This window comes from Triplophysa rosa, linkage group LG1, assembly GCF_024868665.1.
Source record: "Triplophysa rosa linkage group LG1, Trosa_1v2, whole genome shotgun sequence".
NCBI classification, from domain to species: domain Eukaryota; kingdom Metazoa; phylum Chordata; class Actinopteri; order Cypriniformes; family Nemacheilidae; genus Triplophysa; species Triplophysa rosa.
The window spans coordinates 22639468-22661017 of NC_079890.1; the positions used below are offsets into that span (position 1 = coordinate 22639468).

The window sequence follows — 21550 nt, forward strand, 5'->3', positions numbered from 1 at the left end:
ATACTGTATTTTCTTATTTTGACCACTAGATGTGAGCATTCACCCCAAAAAATCCTGGGTTGTTTCAAATCCAATTTTGACCCAACCACGGGTTGAAACAAAGGATAATTTAAACTCCATATTTGACTGTTTTTTAATATTTAACCATGGATAAAAAACTTTGTCCGAATGCAGTGTTATTTAGAAAGTAGTTTATTGGGTAACTAACTTTAATATTATGCTATAAGGCAGTTGAATATTTATGATTGATCTTTCTATCTGATAGATCTTTTAATTGTTTATTTTTAATATAGTTATAAAATTGATATTTTTAAAATAGTTTGGCAAATGACAAGCGCATTTAAAATAATCCTTTATTATATTTTCAAGTGTACAGAATTTACAGTAGGACACACTAATGAATTTACAGTGATTTACCATGGAAACCAAAAATGTTCTTAGGATTGTTTAAAACAGTAGTATTAGTGACTGAACATAGGCCCGGTTTCACAGACACGGTTTAGCTTAAGCCAGGACTATGCCTTAGTTAGATAAAGATAGATATGTCGCTTTTATAAAAGTACCTTACTGGTGTGCATCTTGACACAAAACAATGGCACTGATATATTTTAAGATATTTCTGGGCAAATTATATTCAGTTAAGACAGGTCACACGTTCATTTTAGTCTGGGACTAGTCTTAAGCCTTGTGTGTGAAACCGGGCCATAGGTTATTATCTGATGCAATACTAAAGTGCTTATACTAAACATTGCCCCAAGGTGTGTATTAAAGTAGATGGCAAGATAACAAGACTGGAAAAATAAATGTAAAACTGGCATATCAGGTTCAAAATGTATTTAAAATGAATAACAAAATCGACATTGCTTTTACAGAATGTTTGTTTTGTTTCATTTGTAATTTCAATGTCCTAAAATATAGTTAATTGCTATAGTTTTACCTCACCTCATAGAACAACCATTTTTGGTTCCACAAAGAACAATTTAGTCAAGGGTTCTTTAAAGTCTTTCTTACCTTTTTATAATCTGAAGAACCTTTTCTCACCACAAAGAACTTTTTGTGAAACAGAAAAGTTCTTTCGGATGTTAAAGGTTCTTTATGGAACCATTTAGACAAAAACGGTTCTTCTATGTCATCATGGAAGCACCTGTATTTGTAAGGGAATTCTTCTCAGAGCAGACACATTGATAAATTCAGACCACATTCAAACTTAACATAACTTGCTGTAACAATACAGCATTTATTCTCATGTAACATTTATAATGTATTCACATCACATATATTTTGTGAGAGAAATAAAGAATACTTACCTGTAGTTATAAGAAAATCAATTCTGCATCTTTTATAATATGAGTAGACAACGTTCATGGACCTGTATATAAAATTAAACCCAGAGATATGGAAGAAACGGAGATAAAGAGATGGAGAGGGGAGGAGGGACGGAACATAGGATCAAATTGTTGTTGGCTGTCTACCTCCCACACAAATATCCATATCCCATGCCAGTATATGAATGTGTTATTGTGTACTGTTGTTCTATTTTTAAGATGACTATTTTTGCAACTATGATGGTTCTCTTTTTCATTCACCGCCGTATTTTGTAATTGTACATCATCTGTAAATTAAAAAATTATATTCAATCACAAATACAGAAATGCGTTTAAGATAACTCCAACCTCACTTACATTGTCTACAGGGGAATTATCAGATGTATATATATACATCTTTTTAGTGCGACTGCATTCAGAGTTGACAAAATGTTAAATGCTCTATTATTTGTCGCTTTGGATAAAAGCCTCTGCTAAATGAATACATCTAAATGTAATACTTTCATAATTAGCTTTCTGGCATTGCGACCAGTGAATTGTGCTGGACGATAAAGGCAGAGAAACTGACATTTCATGATTTGATAACATATAGTAACATTAGAATATTACTGCCACTGAAAACAAACGTACATACTGTAGCTTTTTACTTTTTCACTGAGCACAGTATTTTATTTATATTTAAGACCTGTAAATAGACAGTTTTATATGTTAGTTAGTTTGAGAACAATGCTTTATTTGCACAGGGAAATACACTTTCTTCTGAGTCTGTATAGGCAATAAAGTGTTTCTATCACACGCCCCCTCATGTCAATATGCTGACTGTAGCATTCAAAGGAAAAATGTCACCATGTATTTCTGACTCCTTGTTGTTGTCAGGTTTAAAACTTTACCTAATCCTTTGTAGGATTGCTGTGATTTATGCCACTGGCACTAGTCTGTAGGAGACGGGATTATACATGAAAACGTAAGGGGGCGTAGCCTAGAGTGCATTCTTTTTTTGATTGGACAATTCTGCAGAGCTAGTAAAGATTGGCGGGATTTATTGCAATTCTGCCTTTTAATTGGATAATTCTGGAGCGGTAGTGGAGGTGGGCGGGGCTTCTTGCCACAGTCAGCTGTGTGTTTCTTTCGCGGTGATCGTCTGCTCCACAGTCCACAGACAGCAAATTCATCCGCAGCCGAAGGTAATGACCAAAACTATCACAAACTGCCCGGAAACACAATTTCGCTACTATTTCAACCGCGCAACCTATCAGCAAGCACTTGTATATAAACACAACGAGTGTAACTTACCTTTCATTGGCACTCTTTTTATTAGCGGTTGTTTGGTAGTAAATAAATGGCAGAAGCGTCAGGCGCCAACGTTGACGGTTCGTCCCGCGCTGCGCACAGCTCCGCGGACTCACTGACCATGGTCGTGGTGCCACCGACCTTGGAGGATGTGGTGGAGGAAGATGACGTGTTCCTGTCTGAAACTGGACACACCGGAGCAACTTTAAAACAGCAGCACTGTCCGGGGAACGGGACAGAGAGACTGGCCCCCGGGAGAGAAGGACCGTCTCCTGATATCCAGGCGGATTGCAGCGAGTTTCTGCACCTTACCATCAGGAAACAGGTGTCGTACAGGTAAATCCCTCTCAGAATGAATAACTAGACCAAAAACAACAAGAATTGTACATCTGCCCGTTTTGGATAACCGTTTAGATATATTTTTTAAATAAATATTCTTTCACAGGTAAATTAACTGGACGTGCATCCTTTCATGTTGACGTTTTCTGATGGCCTTGTTTTCATGTTGTTTACCTTTTCTGTTTTCATGTTGCCTGAAAAACTGTTAAATCTCAGTTATCTGGATAACAGCCAGAAAAAGCTGAATAACCAGATTTTTTGATACTTGGCAAAACTCACGCCCCTTTATTAGATAACATTTAACATTTGTAACATTTTTTGAAACATTTGTATTTTGTTATGAGTGAATGGTGTAACGTTACAGTGGTGTAGTTTTATTTGTAGGTGCAGGTGACCTGAGTAATGTGAGTTCACAGCAAACTGAGGTGATCTGTGACTGGTCATCAGGGTCCATTTGTCATCATTCTAAATTGAATAATTATGGTGTCAGATGGCAGAATCTCCTTCCACATTTTTAGTGTTATCATCCATTAGTGCAGCTATTATAGGCCTTGTGAGTAGATTGCATCATCAGCCATGTGTTTTTGTACAGAATGCAGTGTGTATGTGTATGTTTTAGTGTTGTTTTGTTTTTAATGGCTGAATTAATTGCCTATATGATGTTCACAGGCTTAGAGGTTAGGGGAGCATTTTTAGTTAGTCAGGGAGTGCTTGTGTACTCTGTTAGCTGCATTTTTTTGTTAGTGTGTTGTGCTTCACTGGTCTGTTTTTTTTGACGCAGGGAATGCCCATTACATGTAGGTCAATAAAGTGTGTTTTTTCAGATTTTTTTTCTAGGTGACGCTTTGCTCTATCCATGTTTGCTCTTACATGTTTATCGATAGTATTGTGTTACACAGGCCACTAGACTTATTTACTGTGACTGGGAATATTTACTGTAGTTACACTCAAGCAAAACAATGATTTGACAATGGTGAACATTTATAAGAAAATTAGATATTGGTATGGTTGAAAAGTGTAATAAATTAGAAAACACTTCTTGTGCAACATGTGTTTGTGTTACTACACCTAAATGCAGATAAGGTTTTATTACCTGTTCTGTGATTGGTGTGTTCCACAAACCTGACATTTCTATGGCACAAAGGCATGGTAAAGTTAGGAAGCGTTATTGAAACAGTTGGTCTGAAAAATAGGAAACAAAGGTATAAATCGTTAGTGTCCCATATTAAAGTGGCCTAGAGCCACATTTTTTAATAAATACTGTAGGTTGATGAGGAGGATGTAATACAGTAGATTTGGTCCTCTTTGGCTCTAATCTCAAATGAAACCGGCACCAGCTGTGCCGATTATGCAATAATGTTCAGGGTTTTTATACCACGCACTGTAAAGTGATGTGACTGTGTGTGTGAAAATGAATGTGTATCTGCTAGTGGATTGGTTCTTCTTTGCTTGTAGTGTTTTATGTAAGAGGATGAGGGACACAATTTGGAACCAGGTGGTTTTGCATTGTAAAAATGAGTTAACCACAGACAGTGGCAACGCCTATCTAATGCTTGACAGGACAGACACTGGGGAGGTAGGTAGAAACCTAGAGAGCACACACAGCATCCTAAACCAACACTGAATTAAAAAGAGTAAAGGGGAAGAGAGGGACGATCAATGCATGGTGTTGAGTGAGAAAGAAAGAGGATCACTACTGAAACAGTCGATAGCAGGCGGAAACACAATAGCAACTAATCTATCCCAGTGGCCGTCCTCCTCGGAGCTGTTGTTCTGACCTCAGTAATGCGTTTGGGGCAGTCAGCGGCAGATCATCATCATCATCATTCTAGCACTGATTAGAGTGGGAGTCAATTAGCAGCTACAAACAAGCTGCCTGCTCTCATATTAAAGGGGTCATATGACACGGCTAAAATGAATATTATCATTTGTTTTAGATGTAATGCAATGTGTATACACGATTTAAGGTAAAAAAATGCTGTATTTTCCACATACTGTGCATGTTTGTATCTCCTCTTTGCCCCGCCTCACTGTAACGCGCAGATTTTTCACAGCTCATCGCTCTGAAAAGCGAGGTGTACTATTGGCCAGTTAACCAGTGCGCAGTGATTGGTCGAATTGTTTTTTGAGATGTCACGGCTAGACTGAGTCTGGTTTATTTTGGGACTAGCCACCGCAGCTCTGTTTCTGTGGTCTGATATTTGCATTTAAAAGAGCTCCTAGGTATGTACAGTATCTCACAGAAGTGAGTACACCCCTCACATTTTAGTAAATATTTTATTATATCTTTTCATGTGACAACACTGAAGAAATGACACTTTGCTACAATGTAAAGTAGTGAGTGTACAGCTTGTATAACAGTGTAAATTTGCTGTCCCCTCAAAATAACTCAACACACAGCCATTAATGTCTAAACCGCTGGCAACAAAAGTGAGTACACACCCCTAAGTGAAAATGTCCAAATTGGGCCCAAAGTGTCAATATTTTGTGTGGCCACCATTATTTTCCAGCACTGCCTTAACCCTCTTGAGGATGGAGTTCACCAGAGCTTCACAGGTTGCCACAGACCTTGCGCTCCTCCACCTTCCGTTTGAGGATGCCCCACAGATGCTCAATAGGGTTTAGGTCGGGAGACGTGCTTGGCCAGTCCATCACCTTTACCCTCAGCTTCTTTTGGGGTCGTTATCATGTTGGAATACTGCCCTGCAGCCCAGTCTCCGAAGGGAGAAATCATGCTCTGCTTCAGTATGTCACAGTACATGTTGGCATTCATGGTTCCCTCAATGAACTGTAGCTCCCCAGTGCCGGCAGCACTCATGCAGCCCCAGACCATGACACTCCCACCACCATGCTTGACTGTAGGCAAGACACACTTGTCTTTGTACTCCTCACCTGGTTGCCGCCACACATGCTTGACACCATCTGAACCAAATAAGTTTATCTTCGTCTCATCAGACCACAGGACATGGTTCCAGTAATCCATGTCCTTAGTCTGCTTGTCTTCTGCAAACTGTTTGCGGGCTTTCTTGTGCATCATCTTCAGAAGAGGCTTCCTTCTGGGACGACAGCCATGCAGACCAATTTGATGCAGTGTGCGGCGTTTGGTCTGAGCACTGACAGGCTGACCCCCCACCCCTTTAACCTCTGCAGCAATGCTGGCAGCACTCATACGTCTATTTCCCAAAGACAACCTCTGGATATGACGCTGAGCACGTGCACTCAACTTCTTTGGTCGACCATGGCGAGGCCTGTTCTGAGTGGAATCTGTCCTGTTAAACTGCTGTATGCTCTTGACCACCATGCTGCAGCTCAGTTTCAGGGTCTTGGCAATCTTCTTATAGCCTAGGCCATCTTTATGTAGAGCAACTAGGGATGCTCATTTCGGTTAATTTCCCTAACCGAGAACCGACACTCGTTATCCAAACATTAACCGTTAACCGATAAGATTCTAATAATAAATTGGAATTAAAAAAGTACATGCTGCGTCTCATTTCGAAGGCTGCGTCCTCCGGAGGTCGCGTTTGTCCGCCGCATACGCCTCCGCATGCGACATCCGGAGGACGCAGACTTCGAAATGAGAACACAGCTACAGTTGACGAGGGTCTGTGACACGTTAAATATACAAACATTTTTTTCACAGATTTATTTTAACATGCAAACAGCAGCATAACGAATACATCAACAACAGCACCTGCATTCACATATAATCACATTTTCAAGAAACAAAAAAGAAAAAGAAAAAAAAAAAAAAAAAAAAAAATAAAAAACAAAAAAAAAAAAAAAAAAGAAAAAAAAAAAATGAATTAATTAAAAAAATATGACAAAACGAAAACACAGAAGAACCGGCAGTTTATTTCCGTCAGAAAGTTTTTTCATCAAATAAAAATAGCAGGCCTACCTCAATCAAAAGCTTGGAGTTTTTATTTAATAAAGTAACATGTTTACGTGTTGTGGTGACAGTCTGGAGCTTGTTGTCAATTAGACCCCAGGCAGAAAACACCCTTTCAGATGGCACGGATGTCCCGGGAATGTAGAGATAACGCCTCGGGAAGCCCGTCACATTTGCTTTCTAACAGCCAGTCTTAGCTAAACATATATAAATCCGATCTGCTATACCACCCAAAGTACAAACATTATTTTTTACTTATTCATTTTTCACATTCGTATTTTTACGTCACATCTAAAAGAAGGCAGGGAAACCACCGGTCGCGCCGTTTTCTTCTCCAAAGCGCACGGGCAGCCGATGCTAAGCATCCATGAGATAAGTTTATGTAAAGGATAAATTGATAGCACCGAAATTCCCTTGCAGTAGCTCCGCTATTAGCTTTGCTGAGCCGTAGACACGCCGGGAAGACAGAGAATGTCACAGCGCATTGTGAGCGCGATTGTCCCGTGTCTACATTTAAAACAAAGAAATTGAGCTAGAACAAGGCTGCCAGTGGCACTCCGTTTGGAGGAGTAAAGCCCTGACAAATGTGGCCTCAACAATCAGATGAATTACACGTGTCCAGTTTCGTCAAGTGATCGATTTGCATGATCGGATTTTAATCTGTCTCGAAAATGTTTCGGAGGGCATTTACACCTAGTCGCACGAGTCTGCACGCTCCGTGAGTTAATGCTTAGCATGTTTTTCTTTCACCATACAGAAAACTAAAAACATGTACGATTTAATAGTCATTTAAAAACGTAATATTAAATTATTTTTATTATTATATTATTAAACTTAAAATAAACATACCTTTTAAATAGTTTAACTGATAGTATTAACCGGTCAAAATTTTAACGATCAGTTAACGGTTAAATGGTCAATATGAGCATCCCTAAGAGAAACAATTCTTTTTTCAGATCCTCAGAGAGTTCTTTGCCATGAGGTGCTATGTTGAACTTCCAGTGACCAGTATGAGAGAGTGAGAGCGATAACACCAAATATAACACACCTGCTCCCCATTCACAGCTGAGACAGAAATCGCGCAGGAAGTTAAACACACATAATAAGCCTAAAACATAGCATAACATAATATAAGCATAAAACGGTAGGAATTACACAACAAATTTATGCAAATTAAGTAGCATTTTTGTTGATTACCTCTGATATTATCATTGTTCTGTTTTTACTTTCATCTGTAGTATCAAGCACTTGCACAAATTATTTACTGTGCTTTTTTAAACAAATCAGATTAAAATGACTTGATTGGTATGTGTTTATGAATATATCTTGCTTAATTTTAAATGAGCTTTGCCTAATTTTTAAATGTTGCCACATCCATAACTTGTGGTAAATTCACTCTAATACACAAGCCTTATTATTACAATAAAGCTTCATTTTCAATGCTTTATTGTTCATTTTACACGAATTCTTATGTGAAAAATAAACAGAATATTATGTTGTCATTGGAGACGTGTTTAGGACATAAAATCAGAGGACTGAGGACAGCCATCGACATAACAGATCTATGAAACATGCATACAATGTGTTATTGTTATTTTTCCTCTGTTAATCAAAGCTTATTGGCAAGGGAAACAATCCAATGCGTCTGTCAGATCCTGTTGTTGAGATGTAGGCGCGGAAGCTCAGCAGATCTGTCTTTATAGAGATGACACACCACCAGCTGGTCCTTTATGAAACCACACATGGCCCATTGAAACGACCTAATCACATTAAAGCCACCAGACCTACATGAATTATGAATTATGGGCTTTGTAGTCTAGCAGGCCTGATTAAGATGAAGGAGACTGTGATATAGTTCAGGCAGAGTCACTCATGTCTATATCAAATTTGTCTTTGATGAAGGAGAGAGGAGTGCTGCTGCTGGCCCTGCATGGGCTCTGTTTGCTATGTAGCACATTGATTTTTCCAACGCAGCTTTTCTGGTTTTCCAGGACTGCATAATGTATCAAGGGGGTTAAATCTACACATTATTCAGTATGTAGTGGAAATACTGTATGGTAGGATCAAAAACAGAACTTTGTCATGCCTGTGAAGCTATTGACTATTAGAGCAGATCTGATACTGTGAGCACAAAAACTGTTACTCCATACTCACCTGTCTGAACTCTTGTCGATGCATTGTTATGAACTCACTGAGCTGTGTCCAGTGGTTAATGTCCACCGAAAGCAATATTCAATCTAAATCCAGGATACTCAACCCTACTTTTACAGACCGTTTTTGTTTCAGAGCTTATATACAGTATCTGGTTTGCACTAACGTGGGCAAACATTTCTCAGTTGTTTTTCAAAAGTATCTACGTTGTCTGAGAAAAGGAAGTGAATACTAGTTGTAGACATGTTAGATTGTCTAATGTCTAGGTACATAACAGGATTCTAGTTAGTGTTCCATGCAATAAAGTCATATAGGCCTGAACATGAGAGGATTATTGCATTGACATTTTTTGTAAACTATCTATTTAAAGGAATAGTTCACCTTCAGAATAAAAATTCTGTCATTATACGCCCTCTTGTCATTTCAAACCTGTATAACTTTCTTCTAGTGTTGTCAAAAATATCGATATTTCGATACGTATCGATACTGAAAAATCTGAAACGGTTCCAATACGCATGTCCCACGTATCGATATCAGCTGCGCGTTCCCGCTCACTATCTTTTTTCCGACAGTGAGTTGACACACACTGCACGTGAACGCTGTGTCAACAGAGCTCCGCCTCCTCTCACAGACTTGACTCGTTTGAGGCAGTTAAAAAGTGTTAATGTTAGAAAAGATGGCCAGTCAGAGTCTCAGTAACACATCTGGCGCTTGGTGAACGCTCGTTTACGCTTCCCATGTTTACCATCGCGCTCTATATATGTGCGCTGATCAATAATTTCATCCACTCGTTTTATTCGCCCTGGTTATATGTTGTTTATGTTTTTACAGAGTCTCCGCAACAGTTCTCATGTTTTAATGCACGTGTTTCTGTCTTTATGTGCGCTCATCAATGATTTCATCCACTCGTCTCGTTCGCTCCGGTTAAGTTGAAGTTTGAAATGATGCTGGTGTGGGTAAAGTCTCCGCAACAGTTCTCGCGTGTGATACACGTTTGCACTTCCGTGTTTACCATAGCGCTCTATGTGTGTGCGCTGTTCAGTGATTTCATCCACTCGTCTCATTTGCTCCAGTTAAACGTTGTTAATGTTAGACAGATGGTCAGTGCGGAGTCTCTGCAACAGTTCTTGCGTTTAAAGTTTGCGTTTCTGTCTATATGTGCGCTGATCAATGATTATATGTGAATAAAAGCCAAATTAAAAATTTGTAATCATATAAATGTAGGCTGTTAACTAACATTAACGAACAAAGAATGAGCAATACATTTCTTCAAGTTTTTTTAATCTCTTTTAAATGTTAAAAAATACAACTATTTATGTAAGCTCTGGTCCATTAATACTGACAAATACAACTTTGATTTTAAATAATAAATGTATTAGTAAAATGAACATTAGATTAACAATTAATAAATAATGTAAAAATATACCTCATTGTCTAGTCTTGTTCAATTTAACTTTAAATAAAATGTAAAAAATTTAGGGCCTTATTGTTATGGAAGTTTTTTCCCGTGGTATCGAAAATGGTATCGAATATCGATATTTTTTTAGGTATTGTATCGAAGTTAGAAATTCCAGTATCGTAACAACACTACTTTCTTCTGCAGAGCACAAAAGAAGATATTTTGAAAATGCTGGTAACAGAAAACCGTTGGTCCCCATTGACTTGCATGGGTTTTTTGTGCATACAATAAAAGCCAATGGGGACCAACAATGAAGAAAATGACATAGTTTTAAAATGACAACAGGGTGAGTAAATGATGACAGAATTTTCATTTTGAAGGTGAACTATTCTTTTAAGCATTCAGAAAAGTAATGGCATTTACAGTACTGTATATTAAACTGCAGACATGTGTCCCAGCTGTAGTCTCTCAGAACTTCATGCACAGTGTAGATTTACATTTTGGTGTTCCAGGAACCAGAACAAGTGAGACTGACTCATTAAAGGAAGATGACCCAGGTTTCTCTATACCGCTGGGCTGGCATTAACAGGCTCAGAATGGGAAGAAAACCTGCTCTTCTACAGAATAGCTCAGTACTCCAGTAATGAGATATCTGAAAAGGTCAGGTCATGAATAGGGATGACGCAGTGATATAACTTTAATGACTTACATAAGCAATATGACTCCCATGCATAGACAAGATTAAAAAATTTTGGTCAGACTTTATATGAGATGTCGTGTCTCAGGAACCCTGTTTCTGTCCCTACATGTCCTGTCTTTTTGCCTGCTGTTGTTGAGTGTTTTTTTTCAACACCTACAGTACCAAATGTTCCTAAAGCAATGTCTGCTATGTTCATGAACGAGGAAATGGAATGAATGAAAGGAAAAGAATGTTCAACTCATTGGGAAATGATAAATCAGTTCAAAATGTAACTGTGAGCTAGGCTTTATCTGTTGTATGTTACTTAAAGACCCATAAGAATGCAGTATGTACATCACTAAATAGATACCACAAAAGGAGAGTCTTGACTGTTTCAGTGGTGGGTTCTTTAGACTTTTAAACTTTCTTCATTTAAACAAGGAGAAAACTGAAGTCATTGCATTTGGAAACAAATATGAAGTTCTCAAGGTGAATGCATACCTTGACTCTAGGGGTCAAACAACTAAAAATCAAGTCAAGAATCTTGGTGTGATTCTGGAGTCAGACCTTAGTTTCAATAGTCATGTTAAAGCGGTAACAAAATCAGCATACTACCATCTCAAAAACATTGCAAGAATGAGATATTTTGTTTCCAGTCAAGACTTGGAGAAACTTGTTCATGCCTTCTTCATTACCAGCAGGGTGGATTATTACAATGGTCTTCTCACCGGCCTTCCCAAGAAAACCATTAGACAGCTGCAGCTCATACAGAACGCTGCTGCCAGGATTCTCACTACCAGAAAATCTGAGCATATTACACCAGTCCTTAGATCCCTACACTGGCTTCCAGTTACTTTTAGGATTGATTTTAAAGTACTGTTACTCATTTATAAATCACTAAACGGCCTAGGACCGAAATACATCGCAGATATGCTCACTAAATATAAACCTAACAGACCACTTAGATCATTAGGATCAAGTCAGTTAGATATACCAAGGGTTCACTCTAAACAAGGGGAATCTGCTTTTAGCTTTTATGCCACCGTAGCTGGAATCAGCTTCCAGAAGAGATCAGATGTGCTAAACCATTAGCAACATTTAAATGCAGACTCAAAACTCATCTTTTTAGCTGTGCATTTACTGAATGAGCACTGTGCCTTGTCCGAACTGACTGCACTATATTTCATGTATAATCAGTTTATTCTAAACTGTTTTAATTAACTTTAAATCATTTTTTTTAAATAGTTTTTAAATTCCTTGTTTTATTGTTGTGATTATTTTTAGATGATTTTTTAAATTATTTTTATGTAAAGCACTTTGAATTACCATTGTGTATGAAATGTGCTATAAATAAACTTGCCTTGCCTTGCCTTACCTGATGTGACCGACGTCTGTCTTCTTATGCAACCAGCTACACTGAGAATGGGAGCTCAGTATGGGCTCAGTCGAGGCCACACTGGAGTTTTGCTTGTGTGTATGTGTGTCTGTTACTATTCAGCCATAAATGCCAAGTCACATGCAGTGTCCTTTTCCACTGAATTCCTTTTTTTAAACATAGAAGGACTTATAGAATCATTGGTTCTTTTCACAGTGGCATGTTTGTTGTGGCTATACTGCTTCCTCTGATACTACCATAACTTGCCTTTTAAAGGGATAGTTCACCCAAAAATGAAAAGTCTGTCATCATTTACTCACCCTTAGGTTGTTCCAAACCTGTGTAAGTTTCTTTGTTCTGCTAAACACAAAGGAAGATATTTGGGAGTATCCAAAGTAACCAAACAGATCTCATCTTTCAATGACTCCCATATTATTTATTTTCCCTATTATGGCAGTAAATGGGGGATGAGACCTGCTGGGTTACTTACATTCTTCCAAATATCTTCCTCTACATTCAGCAGAACAAAGAAGTTTATACAGGTTTGGAACAATCTCGGGGTGAGTATAAAATGATGGCAGAATTTTCATATTTGGGTGAACTATCCCTCTAAATGTAAAATGTTGCCTTTTAAAAGCTGTTTACACTAGGAGATACCATAAAGCAGGGGTCGGCAGTAAGTTTGGCATCGGGCCAAAAAAACGAATTCGCCGCTACATGGCGGGCCAGAACATAGTAAAAGGATAATTTAAGAAATAAATTGATGAAAAATGCAACTACAATAGCCTACTTTTAAAAATATAGTTGTTATATAATTACATAATAGTTATATAATTATTTAACGTAGCCTATTTTTTACACTCCTCACGTACTAAACTGCATTTTTTTCCTGCTGGGGGTACGCTATTACGTTGCGTGCAGAGTGATGTTAACATTTAAGCTAGCTAGATGGTAAGAAAAAATGGCACTATCATAGAGTCTAAATAGGGCATACAAAGAGGAGTGGAAAGACTTCATCCTACCTAGTTTTGTGAATGCAAAGCCGGTGTTTCTTATCTACCACGAAGTTGTCGCTGTTTGCAAAGAATATAATATTAGACGCCACCACGAGACGAAGCATGGCACCTTAAAAAAAAAAGGTTTTGTTATTATTCACGTGTTGGTGCTGAGGCCCATGTGTTATAAGCAAACGTTTCAATGCTTCACTCCATATTTCATGACGGCTATTTTAGAAGCGTGTCTAGCGATCGACAGACTCCTTAGAATATCTTTCAGAACTTTTCAAATTAAAAGCTCTCAATTCATTTCAAAATAAAACATTGCTACAAAAACGTTCTCGTACTTTTATTTTGAAGGCAAATTCACTAAAGACGTGATTGTGACAGATCTATTTCAGAAACAGCTGCGGGCAAAATAATCAAAATAATGCCGCCTGTTGCCGACCACGGCCATAAAGGATACCGATCATAAAGATGAAGTTTTAAATATTGTTCTAAATTAAAAACAATAGTGGAGTCAGTCCACCACAGTACAACTGTAATGATAAAAATACAGAGGAATTATATTATATTATATAGAGGAAATATATACATGTTTTGACGTAAGACTGTTACTTGTCTGTTACTTTAAATGAATGCACTAGTTTCCCACAAAGCGTTGCAGGGGTGTTAAAAGAGTCTTAAAGAGTTGCAGACAGCAAGAAAAAAATAACTGAAAGCAACTACATATAAACTAGGAAAACTAAATAAGCACTTCCATTTCTATTTCTGTTATAAGGCTACTTGATGTCCAATGTATATCTGGATCCTGAAGCAAAGCAGTTGTAAACAACTAAAAATGTACATTATTTTATTGCCATTAGTAAATTTTGAATAAACAGCTTGCTCTAGCTTTGCTGTTGAAATGTTCTGAAGTAAAATTTTGAATAGCCTTTCAACGGAGTACACCTATGGAACTAAGAGACATTAAAAACATGCACACATTTTTAGACCGTAAGTGCGGGCTTACAATTCACATGATGCTTAAAGTTTTCCTTGGGTTAGTCAAATATGCCCCAAAACACTACTTCAGACAGAAGCACAGTCTTAAAAGGTATAGGTGTTTTGCTGTTATCTCTTGACTGGCGCTGTCTCTGCAGCATTACTACAACAGCTCTGCAAAACCCTGGAAATGCTCCTGCCTCTTTTATTCTCTACCATGTGATCTGACCTATCTTTTTCTTTCTCTCTTTCTCACAATTTGGAAATTGAAACCCTAGGGAGTGAGATGGGCACACTTTATGTGTATTCTGTTAAAAAGAATGGGAAAAAAGGTTAGTCCAAAAGGTTATATCATATGGTACAGTATGTCGTGTTTCGAGGAAAAATATAAAGTTAAAAAACATGTTGTTTTAGATCATATGGTTTATTTAATTTAAGGGATTAAAAAGTATGTGTGTTATCTCAGCATCATCTCAAGAGAATTTTAAGATCCTTAGCAGACAGATTACCTGTGCTGACCATGTCTGAGGAACTAAACGACTTTTGTGAACCTGTGAGGTAACAAATTCCCTTTTGTAATCTTCATTGGATGTATTTGAGTCATCAGATTAGTAAGGATGACACTGTTGCTCCAGAGGATAATGCTGCTGCTATGCCCAGTACAGAAGTGGGTGTTTGCTAAAGCCCTATTCGGTCGGGATTAGTTTTAAATGGGGAGGTGGGGTAAAATAATTTTACCACAGAACGTCTGTAATATTAATGGCCAATTCGCACGGGATTGAAAATCTAAGGAAAACTACCAGAAGTCGGAGGGGTAACTCGATTTATGCAAGTCATGTGCGTATGACGTTGCTTTATGATATCACGTGCGCAAATATAGACGGTTTCATCTTAACAACATAAACAAACGTTACTGCGCATGCACACTTTTGTGACCCCAACTGAACTTTCGGTACACATTCACAAACAATAAGAGTGCCTGTAGATTATTTCTGATAACAATCAAAAGAAACCGGGAAGAACCGTTACTTGTCTAAACTTGTCTCTCCAATATTTTGAATTTAGACTCCGATACCAAGCTCAAGACATTGTCTGTAATTATTACTGAGATGGCACATTCAGACGGGACTAAAATTACTGAGAAGCTTACTTTTCCCCACCTCCCCTTATAAAACGAATTCCGTCCGAATAGGGTTTAAGTGAGTCTCTCACTTATTCTCTTTATTTCTCCACTCTCTCATTCTCCATAACTCCCCATCTGTCCATCTATCTCTGTCACTTTCTCTCTGTCTTAGAGGGAATCTGTGTGCACACTCAAGGATAGCAGTGCACCTTATTCATTTTCAGTAGATAGACATTAAAAAGGAGTGATACTCAGGAAAGCATTATGATATATTAAATGGTTGGTGTTCATCATCATGTATTTCGCATTTTTAGGCTAAACTGTCATGTGGTGATGAGATGAAAATATTTTTCTATCAACCATGCCATCCAGAAATTATTTCTTTTTTGTTCAGTTTCAGTTATTTCTATTACGGCAATATGTTAAAAATATGTTTCTTGTATGTTTTTGTGTATGTCTCTCTATCTCATCCTCGTGTTGTGTAAAAGTGTGCGAGAGGGTCCCTCCAGCTGTATTGAAGGGTGCGTGTAACAGCTGTAGATTGAACCATGTTGTGAGCATGTCAGTGTGCCCTGCAGGTGCTGGTTTATCAGCAGCCTTCCTCCCACAATCAGAGCCATCATGAAAACCCATTTCTTCTGCATTGAACAGTGAGAGTTTGCTTCACTCATTTTTGACATGACCTGATGAGAGAGATGCTCATCAGGAAATGGTCAGCTTCAAATCCCACATGACTCAAGTTAGTGTGTGCTGTATCATGAGTCCTGTTCATTAGATTATTAGAAGGCAGTATCTGTAAGTGTTCTTAAGGGATCACTGAGAAGATTTAGGGACAGGGAGGGACAGAGAGCTGATTAGAACCCTTTCTGTTTCTTGTACTCTTTCCCTTACCTTTAAATATTACTTCTCATAGGCACATTGGTTTCATAAGATTATCATATACCACTTTAACTTTAACTGTTTAATCTGTATCAAAACCTGTTGGCATTTTTATATTTAACGCACAATAGGATGAGGATATTTATGAGCATTTCAAATAATACTGACCACGTTATGTTTTACTAAATTTTTAGGAAAAAACCCACTCTGAGAAGAGTAGGCAAACGTTTTGACAGGACTCTAACAGGTTTGCTGAGCCTGTTACTGAAAGAACATCACTATTGACTGACACAGGAGAAGCTGTGCCGGAGTATAAAAGACAATTAATTATTCAAGCCTTTTCTGTTCAGCACAGATTACAAACACTGTTCTGGTCTACACGTGCGTGCTTGTGCGAGAGAGATATATATATAAGATGTGAGCTGAGGTGCTTAGTGTTTTCACTTGCAAAGTGGGAAAACATAGCATGATGGCACATACATGTCCATAGATATAATGCCATTGGGTCCAGGTTGCTTCTCTGCCTGTATTTAGTAGGTCATACTTTATCAGACAAACTCAAAAAATGTTTGTACTGGCACTTGAGGACACAAGTCAGTAAGAGCCAATCAAAAGAGGGCTTAACAATTTTCAGCGAATCGATGCCCGTAGCTGATAAGCAGTCACCAAAGTGACAGACGCCATGGTAACTTTGGCCTTGATCTCTCTTAGGTGGACGTTTATTAGATGGAACACAATGACACACGCGCAATAACTTTGTGGTCTTTTTTATGTCAATAAGATTCCTGCCACTTTAAGCACCGATTTCACTTTTGACACCAGACTGAAACATGGGCCACAATTAAGTGTTTGTCTGCATGCCGTGGTGCAAAAATGCAAAGGCGTTTCATCATTTCCCCTACAGTGCTGACAAAACTACATGCTTTCAGTTAATAATGACACATATGAATGAAATGTGGAAATGTTTTTGTGAGCAGTTTACGTTTAGGCTTTTGGCAGAAGCTTTTATCCTAAGCGATTTACAGTACATTAAATATGAAGTCATTATCATCATATAGTTTTTCTTTTTTTACATGTGAGAGCTTTTAAGTTTATGGACTGCTTGACCAGAGCTCATTTGAATCAACAGTCTTCACAAACTCTAGTGAGTAGTTAGATGTTAGTTGTTGCCAATAGAGTACACTCTCCCTCTAGTGGACACAGAGAAGATTGCAACCACTCACCGTGCTTTTCTATATATTTTAGTCCTTAGTCATTTTTAAAACCAGCCTTTATAACAAGTATGGCTGCAAAATGTGATAACTTGCTAATTAATGAATTGTACCATATAAAATAATAGTGCTACAGTTTGTAAAATCAGTTTGAAGTAGATTAAAATATATTTTAAAACTGAAAATTAAATAACCAGTGGGCATGTTTCATGTCTTTCTCATCGTTGATAATTTTCCATACATGCATGCATTCAAGCACACACGCACACGCACACGCACGCACACGCATGCACGCACGCACGCACGCACGCACGCACGCACGCACGCACGCACACACACACACACACACACACACACAGGCTTTGGTTGACTATCCCCGTGGGGACAGTCCATAGGCGTAATGTTTTTATACTGTACAAACTGTATATTCTATCCCTTATCCCTAACCCTATCCCTAAACCTAAAGATCATAGAACACTTTTTGCATTTTTAGATTTGTAAAAAATATTGTTCTGTACAATTTATTAGCTTTTTTGCCCGTGGGGACCTCAATTGACACGAGTCCCCATGTGTTGGTGTGTATTCAGGTTTAGGTCCCCACCGGGATATACAAACATGAACACACACACACACAGGGACATTCACATACCAGTCTGTCTGTATGTACCTAAAACTTTGACTATACATAACTTTTTTAAGTATTAAAATCATTAATTTCAAATTATTGTGATATGCACATTTGCAATATTTCATTCATTTTGATGTGCACATTGTGCAGCCTTAATATTGCGTTGTGTAGATTATAAATATTATAAATAAGTTTTACTATGCATTGAGATAGGTTCTTGGAGTTTATTCATTTGAGGAATTGTTACCCGAACCATACCCGAAATGTGACCTCTGCACGGCCTAATGGTTAAAGAGTCGGACTCGTGACCAGAAGGTTGACGGTTCGATTCTCAGGGCCGGCGGGTAACAACTGATGCCCTTGAGCAAGGCACCTTACCTACACTTGCACCCTTGCATCAAGCAGTGATAGCTTCCCACTGCTCCGGGTGTGCGTGTGTTCACTACTCTCTGGATGGGTTAAATGCAGAGGTCACATTTCGGGTATGGGTCACCATACCTGACAAATAGGTCACATTCACTTCACTTTCACTTCAAGGGCACCTCAGTCGTTACCTGCCGGCCCTGAGAATCGAACCGGCAACCTTCTGGTCACGAGTCCGATGTAAACATTATTGTGCTTTTTATTCAAAGAAGCTCCCTTTTGTTTATGTCTTGTCCTCTCCAATATGGCAGCATTGTTGAACCCATAACAGCAACAGGCCAAAGCCTTCAATGCGGTGTCTATTTACAGTATGTCTGTGACTGCATGTACCCTTTGCTAACAGACTTCTGAAATGGCCCTTTGTGAAGAGAGAAATCATAAAAAATTGTATCCTTTTCCCAAAGTGCCCGGCGACGGCACAAAAACACAGTTTTAAATTTGACCAAAATGTGTTTGAAAAAGTCCTTGAATTTGGTGTTGATGAAAGTGTGGGAACCCTGCAAGTAGTAACTCACCCATTTCAAGTATTCAAAATAGCCATAATATACACACCCTAATGGAACGAGGAAGAGTAAGATGGACAGTGGAGACTTCATATGAGGCTCATAAACATCTTAAATATTATCTTAAGCTCTGCATTAGTGGGTGGTAGTGGGTGCAATTGTGTATGTGGTTAGACAAAGGAAGTCATAAATTCTATACTTGTAATTTTTGCATACTGTTGATGCTCAAGTTCTCTTTTACAGAAAATTTAAGATCATCAGTTGCTTTCTTCTTGAAGAATCATGTGCGTGTTTGGGGCTCTCTTAAAGTACTAAAAATAGTACTCTATTCTCAAAATAAGGATTGTGTTCTCCGTCTGTGTTTTTCTGGGGTCTGGTTAGCTTGTGTCTCATCCGTAGTTCTAATCTCGGCAATTCATGTTGCCAGAAAAACACAATCTTTTTTTACCCCCAACCCATCTCTATATTTCTTACGCACAACACATACACACAACATAGACACACATAAGGAAGTGTCATAACAGGAAGTAGGGGGTGTTGGGGAACAAACACTAGCTCAAAGAGGCTGTGAGGGTCAGTGGCTCTATAGCTGCGTGTTTGTAAGTAGACATCCAGATGCTTGAGGAGTAAATCTGACAAGAGAGAAAGAGGGAGAGATGTGGGCTCATAGGGGGAAATGGGTCCTACCCCCCACACCTCCTCCTCATCCTGACCTCAGGTAGGACTCAGCAGTATTTGTGTGAGTGTACGTCTCTACGCTGGCTTATGCATCTATATGCATAGTGTTTGGCAGCCCTCATTTATTTTGTTTGAATTATAAAGCTGTGATTTTTCATCACAACCATGAAAACAATATTCAGACCTATAGCGGAGTGGTCTGTAGGCTATGTACTGTAAAGCCTTGTAGTATTTGTATGGTAAAGTTAAAGTATGGTTAATGAGGGTCCAAAAGTAATAACAGACTTTTTTTTACCACACATGTTGTTCCAAAACTGACTTCTTTGCTCTGAGTAACGCAAAAAAAGATTGTAGGCGAAATGTAAGGGAATGAGAGCCGCAGTCCCCATTCATATTCATTGTATGCAAAAAAAGAGCAAAATTAAAATAAACTTTTTCATTTGTGCTTGATGGAAAAAAGTAACCCAATAAAATTTGTAAAAACATGAAGGTGGTTAAATAAAATTCAGTTTTGTTTGCGTGAACTGTCCCTTTATTGTGTTAGCAAGCATGACTGTAAATGTGTGTTCAGTCACACTGTGGTTAATGGCCGAGTACTTGTATTTCACTAACTTAGCCAATCGAGCATGTGAAGCCTATTAATAATAATCCTGTGTTTGTGTTATTTGTGTGTGTGTGTTGTGCTGTGCTGTGCTGTCATCAAAAGCAGAACTTCACAAAATTTCTGCCATCATTCAGTGTGCCAGGCTTCTGTTTTGTAGGTCTGTGGGATTTCAGTTTGACTGGCTTGTTGTTTAGGGCTGTTGGATGTATTTAGGCTAGACAGTTAAATACCAAACCGTCTGTGACCAGCTCTTATCTCAGAATTTCTTCTCACAAGTGTGTGAGAGGTTCAGTGTTAAAGGGGTCATGTGACATGGCTAAAACGAATATTATTGTTTGTTTTAGATGTAATGCAATGTGTATACACGATTTAAGGTTCAAAAACGCTGTATTTTCCACATACCGTGCATGTTTGTATCTCCTGTTTGCCCCGCCTCCCTGAAACGCGAAGATTTTTTACAAAGCTCATCGCTCTGAAAAGCGAGGTGTTAAAGGAGAGGTTGTTCGAATGGTTTTACTAGATGTGAAATAAGTCTCTGGTGTCCCCAGAGTGTGTATGTGAAGTTTTAGCTCAAAATACCCAGCGGATCATTTATTATAGAATGTTGAAGTTGCCCGTTTTTGAGTGTGTGTAAAAACGCACCGATTTTGCTTGTATCTCTTTAAATGTTAATGAGCTTTTCGTCCCAGCCCCCTCTCCAGAGGAGGGCGTAGTTTCAGGAACTCGTGCTGAAGCTGTCACTAAATCCATGGTGTTTCGAGTCAGATCCGTGGGCGTGGCTTGTTGGTTTTCACTAAATTCTTGGTGTTTCAAGACTTACGAAATCTTTACCCTAACCCACAGCCTAACCCTAACCTTACTCTAACCATCTAAACTACCTATGATTGTTAAAATCGCCAATAAAACACTGATGCGTGATGACGTCAGACTCGAAACACCAAGGATTTAGTGAGAGCCGATGCGTACCGGCCAAAACAAAACATCAAAATGTCAGTAATTGTTAGTGGTGTTCAGCCCTATATGTACGAACCGGAGTCTGACACTGATGGAGAGACACAAGAAGTGACAACCTTAA

The 21550-nt window shown here is 38.5% G+C and overlaps 1 protein-coding gene across 4 annotated transcripts in view; it reads left to right on the forward strand.

The window, feature by feature from the left end:
• The first annotated feature begins 2456 nt into the window (after window positions 1-2456).
• dgkza (diacylglycerol kinase, zeta a) overlaps window positions 2457-21550 on the forward strand; it is a 116076-nt gene continuing 96982 nt past the window's right edge. The window contains exons 1-2 of one of the 4 annotated variants that reach the window (XM_057346966.1): window positions 2457-2509; window positions 2644-2951. In XM_057346966.1, coding sequence (XP_057202949.1) covers window positions 2665-2951 — 287 coding nt within the window. In that variant the 5' untranslated portion in view covers window positions 2457-2509; window positions 2644-2664. Of the gene's footprint in view, window positions 2952-19785; window positions 19912-21550 lie in introns of those variants that run through there. The other 3 variants (XM_057346957.1, XM_057346982.1, XM_057346990.1) reach the window with 3 other exon arrangements.